The sequence below is a fragment of the Vanrija pseudolonga genome, chromosome 3, assembly GCF_020906515.1.
Source record: "Vanrija pseudolonga chromosome 3, complete sequence".
NCBI lineage: Eukaryota > Fungi > Basidiomycota > Tremellomycetes > Trichosporonales > Trichosporonaceae > Vanrija > Vanrija pseudolonga.
In genome coordinates this window covers 34,099-43,797 of record NC_085851.1, presented here as the reverse complement: position 1 = coordinate 43,797, position 9,699 = coordinate 34,099, and the positions used below count along the sequence as shown (strand labels likewise).

General features: G+C 63.3%; 3 protein-coding genes across 3 annotated transcripts; 2 read left to right on the top strand and 1 right to left on the bottom strand.

Moving 5' to 3' along the window:
* LOC62_03G003530 (uncharacterized protein) lies at positions 1 to 3,385 on the top strand. The gene is made up of 2 exons (XM_062770064.1): positions 1 to 433; positions 570 to 3,385. Exon 2 carries the CDS (start codon positions 814 to 816, stop codon positions 3,280 to 3,282), a length of 2,469 nt encoding a protein of 822 aa, XP_062626048.1. The 5' UTR covers positions 1 to 433; positions 570 to 813; the 3' UTR covers positions 3,283 to 3,385.
* A 385-nt stretch (positions 3,386 to 3,770) lies between these two features.
* thi1 (C6 transcription factor domain-containing protein) lies at positions 3,771 to 6,470 on the bottom strand (the record flags this gene model as incomplete). The annotated part of the gene is given in 7 exon segments (XM_062770063.1): positions 3,771 to 4,722; positions 4,742 to 5,805; positions 5,974 to 6,028; positions 6,094 to 6,169; positions 6,225 to 6,265; positions 6,321 to 6,343; positions 6,384 to 6,470. 7 exon segments carry the CDS (start codon positions 6,432 to 6,434, stop codon positions 3,771 to 3,773), a joined length of 2,262 nt encoding a protein of 753 aa, XP_062626047.1. The 5' UTR covers positions 6,435 to 6,470.
* An 889-nt stretch (positions 6,471 to 7,359) lies between these two features.
* On the top strand, positions 7,360 to 9,699 carry LOC62_03G003528 (uncharacterized protein; the record flags this gene model as incomplete). Its single annotated transcript, XM_062770062.1, has 3 exons — positions 7,360 to 7,609; positions 7,742 to 8,875; positions 8,921 to 9,699. The coding sequence occupies 3 exons, from the start codon at positions 7,360 to 7,362 to the stop codon at positions 9,697 to 9,699; spliced, it is 2,163 nt and encodes a 720-aa protein (XP_062626046.1).

Sequence of the window (9,699 nt, the reverse complement as noted above, 5' to 3'; positions counted from 1 at the left end):
CAGCATCTTGTGGTTGCGCTGCAGCTGTTTGCCCCACTCTCTCTCCGCTCCGACGAGGCACCACCACTGTGCTTGTACTCTCTCCGCCCGCGGACCCGCCCATCCCGGAGTCTCTTGTCGTCGTCGCGCTCCTCTTTCCACCACTGGTTTTTGGTGCACGTGCACCCCACCCACAATAAACCCGTCCTCATCCTTTCTCATAACGCCTCTCACTCTCTCCTTTACTCTCTTCTTCATCGTCTCTGTAACACTATCAACTCGGTCGCAAGCATCACCATCACACGGCGCCGACCCCCCCACCCACACAGCATACGCACTTCCCCCGCCGCCGCCGCTCCCCACTCCCCGCACCGCCCGGTACCCACGTCGCGCGCGTCGCTCGGCCCTCCCCAGCTGCCTGCGTCGCCCCCGCCCCTTGACCTTGGTTATTTCAGTAAGCAACTAGGTCTACCACGGCACGGCCGACGGGCGAGACAGCGTGCATACAGTGAGCTGCATCGCACCACTCTTTGTGCACATTGTCTTGCATGCTTCTTGTTCATCACTAACACTCTCTCTCTTCCTTTCAGCATTCTCGCGTCTCTCTCCTCTCCGCGCGTCGTGCGACTCTGTTATTTTCAGCCCGTAACGATCACCGTCACGCACCTCCCCCCTTCCCCTCCTCGGCCCCACTCGTTCGGCCGTCTTCTTGTACACCTCCTCCTCGACTAGGCACCCGCCGTCGTCGTCTCTCTTCCCGCGTCGCGCTCGTCGTCGTCCGCCCCGCGGTCTCCTCGTCTCGCCGCTGGCAAATCCCTCACACCCACCACGACCATGTTTGGCCGGGCACGCTCTGGCTGGGAGCGCATCGTCGTCGCCCAGCGCGCCCACATTACAGATCCGACGTTTGTGAACCTCAACCTGTCGCGCTTTGGCATTGCGTGCGCCTTTGCGCTCCTCTGTCTCGTCTTCAACATTGTCGCCCTCGTGTTGCACAAGACGCACTCGCATTCAACAAGGGTCAACAACTATGCGCCATTCATCACCTCCATTGTCGTCAGCTCGCTCATCCTCATCAACAATATCGCCGGCATCATCGTCATCCGCCCCTACCGGAAAAAGCTCCCTCGCCCACGCTTCCACTTCACCGTCTACCACATTGCTAATGCAATCCTCTGCCTCGCCGCCCTCGGTGGCGCGATCCAGACGCTCCACTTTACCTCGACTCAAAAGTCGCGCGTCGCTCCCGGGAAAACCTACCGCATGTTCCTCACGCTCGACGTCTTCAGCCTGGTCGTCCAGATCATCATGATCGCGTCGATTGTGCTCGTGTCGTACGGCTCGTCGTTCCTCTCTGGCGCGCGCACTTCAAAGCTCGTCATCTTATTCCTCGCCGTCGCCCAGATCCTCATGGGCATCTTGCTCATCACCCACAACTGGGCTCCGTGGTTGAACACTGATGCCGGCTCGCGCACCATCCTCCCCCTCTTCCAGCAGCTCGAAGGATGCCTCATCATCTGCCAGTCACTCATCGCCTTCACCCTCACCCTCGCCGTCAAGCAGAGATTCGGCATCAACAACCTCGTCTCGCGTCTCATCAACGTGCACTACTTCTACGTCATCATCTTTGAGATCTACGGCGTGTGCATCTGGGCCATCAGTCTGTTCCGCCAGAGCCAGGAGAACCACGGCTCGGCCATGAACATTGTCATCATCGGCATCTGCCTGTTCACCATGGCCATCTGCTGTGTGTTTGTGGGCCGCCTGCAAAAGGTCCCCGAGTCGGGTCTCAAGGTCGCCAAGATCAACCTGTTCGACTTGTCGTCCAAGCAGCGCAAGGAGCTCGCAGACCGCATCTCGGCCAACAACCGTATTGGCGAGCCCGACGGCACGCACGCACTCGGACTGCTCACTGGCTTCTCGCGCTGGAAGACGGGCGACAACATCTCGTGCACCGTCGTGCGCGTCTACCACGAGGAGCATGACAAGGAGCAGCCCCCACAGTCGCTCATGCCCTTTGGCTCGACAGTCGACCTCAACTCGTATGACAAGGTCAAGGCTTGGCAGGGTCTTGACGAGGAGAACTGGATCTTTAGCGATGGCAAAGCCATCCCGCTGCCCACGCTCGGTTCCAACCTCGAAGAGGACAAGACGCCCAAGCCGCCTCCCATCACCAAGTCGAAGCGCAAGCGTCTTGAGAAGAAGTACAAGGCCCAGGGCTTGACCAAGGACGAGATTGAGGCCGCCATCCAGGCCGAGATTGACGCCGACACCCCAGACGACAAGACTGCAGTCGAGGAAGAGGAGCCCGGACTCCCCGCAGAGGAGTTCAAGGCCATCCTCGAGCGCACAGAGGCGCTCGTCCTCCTCACGGTTATCGACAAGTTTGACCTGACCACGGAAATCGGCGGCAAGTTTGGCGACTTCATCACCAAGTACTTTGGCAAGGGATCCAAGACCGAGTGGCTCGTCGTCCGCCTCGGCCTCGTCGGCGCTCACTGGCCCTTCCGTCCCGCCATCTTCCGTCTGTCCAAGACCAAGCGCCCAGTCGCCCGCAACGCTGCCATCCTCCGCTCGCTCACCGAGTGGAACGAGGGCCTGCCGTCCAAGGAGCGCTTTGGATTTATTCTCGCGCCGCACTACACCAACGACAGCCACTCGCGCTCGATTGCCCCCGGTGGATGGCAGCAGATGGCCCTCCCGCCGACCCACATTGCCGATCTTCGTCCGTTCTCTGGCCTCGACATCAAGGGCTACCTCAAGGCGATCAAGTACCGCGACCAGTCCAAGAACTTTGAGCGCGATGGCGGCGTGGTGGTGCTCTCTGATCAGTTCCTCCCCGACGAGGTCGACCGCGCGTACAACCTGTGGAAGTCGGTCGCGCACAAGCGCTCCAACGACGGCCACACGGCCACGCTCGCCGAGCCAGATGCCGAGCTCTTCAGAGGCTTTGCCGACCCGGTCGTGGCCGAGAGCAAGACCTGGCAGCTCATGTTCCTCATGGTCAAGGACGTGTGCGTCGCCTCGTGCGTACTGGTACGCCTCGGCGACACGATCACATCCGACATCCAGGGTCTCGACTACGAGGAGGGCCACCGACTCAAGGCCTACTTTGTCATGATGCAGAGCACCATTGACATTGCGCTCAAGGAGAAGATTAGCTTTGTCGAATTCGGCCCGTCGACGGCCAAGCCCAAAATGGACATTGGGTGCACGCCGTTCCCAATGACGGGCGCGCTGTACGTCCGCAGCCCCATCCTTTCGGTCATGGTCAAGCTCGCCGCCAAGAATGTCGACATTTAAGTGTATAGGGGCGTTCCAGGTTGCACGCAGTAGCCACGCCAATTCACCCGTCACCGTCACCTGTATTTAGCATTACGACCTGATGTATCTACTGTATTCTAAGCCCCGGTTGAGAGTGCTAAATGGGACTGACTAGTCATGCAGCGCGCGCCAAACGCTGGGGCAGGTCAACGTCGACATCAAGAACAATTTGATGTTCAAGGCATCCGCGGCACGGGTCTGCGGCGAATTTGACCACTCGCCCAAGGCGCAATTGTCAGCAACAAACGCGCCATGGAAGCTGCTGGGGGCCAGGCAGTAGGGGATCTCTCGGATCGAACCTTGGTCCTCGGAGGCGTTCATGGCTAATGCATACAACATGGCAGGCCTGGACCAGTGGCGTCGGGCTGCAGATCAAACCCCGCACGCCACCACCGCGGGGTATTACGGCCCAGAGGCCGCCGCAAGCCGTCGCGAACCGGCTTGCTCCCCCACCCTTGGAAACTCGCTTAAGCTAACCTGTCGAACGCCTCTGGCGGGGGGTACAGGCTCGTTTCAAAGCTGGACAGCAGTTGGGACCACGGATCAGGCGCGACGCCGGCGGTCATTTCAGACAACGGCGCCGGCGGTGGCATGGCCACCTCGAGGTCAGGGAGATCTGGCACGCCGCCTTCCCCGCCCCAGGTCGACCAGTCAAGCCACGACATGAGCGCGGCGGGCGGCACAGATTCGGGCAGGAGGGCGTCGATCGGCGGCGACACGACGCCCACACGCTGTCGCTTGAACTCTACTATCGCAGCGAGGTGGTCGGCCAGCTGGCCTGCCTTGCGGGACGAGCACTCCATCTGGTGCAAACCGTCGAGGACACCTTCGATGCCTGCGAACGCGGCGGCGCGGTCCGCGTCCACGAGCAGGCCAAAGTGGATGGCGAGGAGGGACACGGCGACGGCCACCTGGCCATAGTCGATGAAGGCAAAGTCGATGGGGCGGCCCGGCGGCGTGAGCGCGAGGAGCACGGCGAAGATGTCAAAGATCTGCTTCGCGGCGTCGAGTGGGACGGCGAAGAGGGAGCGCAGCGGCAGACCAGGGATACCTGCCTGGTTGCTGGCGGCGATGACCGGCGCATAGTAGACGTGCATCCTTGCCCAGTGGTACCTTGCGTGCACGTGCGCGATGGCGTACAGCTCGCCGAGGTTGTCTGGGCCAAAGCGCGCCGCGTCCCACCGCAAACTTGGTGGCAGCGCCGCGTGCCATGCCACGAGCGACCCGGCGATGCGGGACAGCAGGCCCGGGATCGCGTCGGGATGATCGTCGTGCTGCGTGGGGAAGAGGCTCACAGCCGAGCTGACGATCGTGTCGAGCTTGACGGTCGCCACAAAGTTGGCTAAGTCAGCGCCGGCGGTGCCGCGCTCGATCGGTGCCGGAAAGAACGTCTCGACGCTGCTGTCGGGCATGGCGACGCTTCGGCCGAGGATGACACGTGCTCCGATCAAAGTGGTACAGGCACCAGAAGGCGCGCTTCAGCAGCTCGTGGTCGACAGCCGTGAGCCCGACAAGCGTCGCATTGACGTGCAGTCCCAGGGCTTGCGTCGTCGCCAGCGCCGTCGACGCCACGACCCACGGCACGTTGGGGCTCGTGTTGCCGCGGAAGAACTGGCACATGAGCACGGCTGTCTGGAGGTTGTTGAGCGTCGCGCCGCGGCGCAGGCAGGTGCCCAGCGCGAGAAACGCGCGCAGGTACTTCCACCCGGCTGAGAACGGCCCGCCGCCATTGCCCCACTGCACGAATGCCTGATCTGGGATGTACCTCGCGCCGTTGGCGAATACGAGGAGGCACAGCTTGGCGAAGAAGTAGTCGCGCAGGTGGAGTTTGCTCAGGTACTGCTGCTTGAAGAGGCTCGCTTCGAGTAGTGGCAAGTGCGGGTTGACGTGGGTGAAGTACGCCTCGATCAGAGCCCTAGCGCCAGCGTCGTCAGGCCACACCGAGGCGTCGACAGCCGCTTGCCCCTCGTGAAAGGTCGCAATCTCCCAGTCTGGCGTACGCCACAGCGCTGCTCGGCGAGCGCGCGCAGCCTCGCGTGCGTACGTGTCCCGGTCTTCGAGATCGCGGTGCACGAGACCGAGGAAGCGGTGCGACGCCGACGGACCATAGTAGTGGTACTCGCCTTCGTTGCGCTCGAGCTCGTCGCGCCCGCTCATGGCGACGTAGGGGTCGTCCCGGGGCGCGACGACGGCGCGCGCGCAGGCGGGTGCGCGCAGCGCTGCCTTGCTGGGCAGTGGGGTGAGTGGGGGGCGAGATGATGGCCCCGAGGCCAGGAGCGGCAGCGGTACCGAGCCGACCGACCCAGGCGCCGGTGCGACCGAGCCCACGCCCGAGTCCACGGGCATCACGTCAGCCGGCAGCGCGACAACCTTCATGACGGGGAACGCTGGGATGCGCAGGGATCTCAGGCGCTGCGTGTACGCGTCGACGTCAAAGTCTTTGGCATGGAGTCGCGGGCCGACAATGCTCTCGACGTCGTGCGAGGTGAGACCCGGGCGGAGCTGCGTGTCGGCGTCAGTCAGATCAGGAGCCGGCTCCAGCCCAGCCCAGGCTATTCATTCTGAAGCTCGAGGGGTAGAGATCGTATGTAGTGGTGCGTTCCAGGGATCCTGTGCCCCTGGTTGTCGTCGACGAACGCCGGCGCGATCGACCGACCCAAATCAACTCACCTGCCCAACCAGGTCGTGCAGGCGCGCGCACTGCTGCTCGAGCATCTGGATGTAGCTAGTGGGTGGGGTAGTGGGTGAGCCAGGGTTGCTACCACGACGCGCGCACACGACGCGACTCACCCCCTTGGCGGACCCTTGCGCACTGCGTCGTTGAGGTACGTGCACTCGAGCGAGTTTTGCTCGCAGTGGGTGCACTCTGAAGCGTGTCTAAGCGCGAGCGAGCTCGAGCACACCGGTACGGCCGAGCTCACCGTCCATATCTCGCTGGGGGCCATCACACCTGATCTTGCGTCTGCGCCGCTGTCAACACTGGCACGGGCAATGGCTGGCTCGAACTTCCCACGCACCTCCGGCACACATCACATGCGCGCTGCAAACTCGTCAGCTCGCGGCCCGACCCGGTTACTCACGCTCGTACCCCGCCGCTTGAGAGGCGGCGACGCACTCCTCGTCTGCGGCATGCTGCTACGCAGTGGGCAGTGGTGCAGTTGTTAGACCTGGATCGCGGTTGTTGTGAGGTCGAGCCAGGGGATGGAGGGGGGTATCTGGCTACATGTCCGTCGGATGGGTGCAGTCACCGGGCACGCCGGGCACGCCGGGCACGCCGGGCACCTCGGAGGCTGCTTGCCAAGGGCCGAGGTTCGACAACATGCCGCTGCCTGCCTGCCTCGGTTGAGGCAGTTTCAGCGTGCCAGGGAATGTGACCCTTCACTGTGCGTCACCACCAGCCCAGCAGAGGCAGCCAACTCTCCGAGCTCATGCTTGTTCGGCGCCTCCGACGCAATCCTCCATGCCTACACCCGCGGATTTCACGTACGACGCGTGCAAGCAGAACACAAGCCTCAACCCAGCAACTCTATGGCCAGTGCCTCGGCCCAGGGGGTGTTCGTGTTCCCTGCAACTGAGCAGAAATAGTGCTGCTCCATGTGGGGCTGGGTCTGCGACGTCGTGCACGACGCCGCGACTGGCGCCGAGCCGAGCCCCTGCCGCCGGCCTGTGATGGCGCTACGACCTGCTACTCCCTGCTCGCATACCGCACCAACGCGAGCTGAAACGCCTGTTCTGCTCGTGAAACGCTGTTACGTGGTGACTGACCTTGTGTGATGCACGCCTCCTCTATATCGGCATGTGCCCCTCGATGATGCCAGCATGTGAGCCAGTGCACGTCGTGCGCGCGGTACACGCACGGAAGACAGCGCACACAACGCGACTGGGTCAGTTCCAACCTCGTCTTTGTTCAAACACTCAAACAACACCGCAGAGTACAAAAGGCTCCTGGCTGGCTCCTGGCTCCTGGTTCTTCTCCGTCGTAGTGCAGCTTGACGCTTGTAGTTTGTAGTGCCCCCCACACCCTCCTCGCCGGCGAGGAGTCCCACATTCGTTACCATGCTCGCTGTCCTGCTCCTCATCCTCTCCATCGCGCCCGCGACCCTCGCGTCGTGGGCCGTCGCGGACCCGCCCACCCGGCGCGCGGCCACGCCCCCGGCTCGTCTCTTCCGCCGTGACGGCGACGGTGGGCCCATCTGGATCATGGGCTCGCAGAACCCCATCGCGGTGACGCGTCTTGACCCGATTGTCGACCCGGGCAAGGTCGGAGGACACGTTCACTCCATCTTTGGAGCGTCCAACTTTAGGAGTGAGTGGTGGCACTGCACTGCGCGCGGGCTGGCATGGCGTGGAATGTGGCAGAGGGCGTTTGGGCTCCCACTCTGGCACTCAACACATGTCCCCCGCCCTTCACCTCGCGCTCGCTAACACTCCCTCTTAGGCACCCTCCTCGAGCCCGGAGAGCAGCAGAAATCGGCCTGCACCAACGTCAAGGTCCACGCCGACAAGTCCAACTACTGGTTCCCGCTCATGTACTTCCACAACGCCAACGGCACCTTCTCGGCCGTCGACCACAGCTCGCACATCTACTACTTTGGCACCAACAACGGGGCCAAGATGCACGCGTTCCCTCCGGGCCTCCGCATGATTGCCGGCCTCGCCAAGACGCGCAGCCCTTGGGACATTCGCGCGCAGGGTCACTCGCTCGACGCGTACTTTGACTCGGCGTCCAACGTCCCCGGCATCATCATGAAGTTCCTCCCGAACTCCACCACCCACCGGGACCCGCCCAAGGTCATCGACCTGGCTCTGACCTTCCCCTCGTGCGGCTGGGCCAACCAGTCGCTCGACTCGTGGGACCACTTCTCCCACATGACCTGGCCCATCCGCGTGTACAACGACGGCACGACCGACATTGACCCCCGTGGTGATGTCTGCCCCGACACCCACCCGATCAAGTACCCCATCATCCACTCGGAGATGCTCTACAACATTGACCAGAGCATGCAGGACCAGTGGGGCAAGACTGGCACGTCCGAGTTTGTGCTCTCCAACGGCGACACCACCGGTCTGACCTACCACGGTGACTTTGTGTCTGGCTGGGACGTCGACATCTTGAATCAGGCTCTCGGCTCGTGCCGCGTCGGCGACGAGATCCAGAACTGCCCCGCGTTTGCAAACTACGACCAGTGGGAGAAGGACATGTGTCTCCTCGAGGGCGAGATTGTCGACGAGGACGTCGGCTACTTCCGCCCCATCGACAAGATCCCGGGCTGCAACCCCTACTGGGGCTGGGATGGCCCTGACGACAAGCCTGGCGACTGCAGCGGCCCCAACCCCGGCTTCGTGGCTCCAAACCTCCAGCTTGGTGCCGCCAGGATCCCATACGTTATCCCCGGCTTTGACACGAACACGTACAACCTGTCCGACCCCAACTGTGTGGTCGCGTCGTGCGGCCTTGTGCCCTCGAAGAAGTGGGCCCTGACCCTCAAGCCGCGCAGCACCAACTTTACCTACTTTGGCGTCACAACGCAGATCGAGCACGGCACCCAGGACGACGTCAACGCCAAGGCTAGTGAGTAGCCCACCTGGCTTTGAGGATGTCAACTGACCCCCGCAGACTCGCCCAACACCCAGTCCCTCCCGCTCAACGCCAACGCCGCGCTGTTCGCCTTCAAGGGCACGCAGGGTACCCCGACCGCTGCAGGCGACCCCAAGGGTGTGGTCGGTACCAGCTACCCTTACCAGACCAAGTGCAACGAGATCAAGTACTGGAACGGTGCGACGTGCTCAACTGCCCCGCAGCCCAAGGGCCCACAGAACCCTCCCGTCAACCCGGCACTGCTCAAGGCGGACCCAAATGCCCCGGCCCCGACCCCCGCAGCGACGCCATCACCCACGGCATCGCCCATCGCCGGCGCCAAGGTTAACCTTGCCAAGATCGACGCCCAGGGTACCACGAGCACCGCGGCCACGACTGGCACCGCCGTCGCCACGGGTGCTGCGGCAGCTGCCGCGGTCAACACCACGACGTCGGCACCAGTCTTCTCTGGCACGCCGTGGTCCAACTCGACGTCTCTCAGCGCCTCCAGCACTGCGTCCGAATCGGCCTCGAGCACCTCCTCGATCACCAAGCCCGCTGCCAGCCCCACGGCGTCGCCCGGCAGTGCCTTCCTCCTCGCCGGCCACAACGCGACCAGCGAGTCGGTCGAGCCGAGCGGCAGCGCTCTCCCCGCCTCTGTGTCGGTCTCGGCCATCCCGACCGTCTCGAACGGCACGGTCCCCGTTGTTCCCCCTACTACCAGCGCCTCTGCGACCATCAACGCCGCGGCTAAGCCCAGCGCCAAGCCCGGCCGCTGTCGCCCCAAGGCGCGCCCCAACCGCCGCTCGCGCCTTTAA

Bases quoted from the DNA above. Each gene is read 5' to 3' on its own strand.
- LOC62_03G003530 (XM_062770064.1), top strand. From the start codon at position 814: ATGTTTGGCCGGGCACGCTCTGGCTGGGAGCGCATCGTCGTCGCCCAG.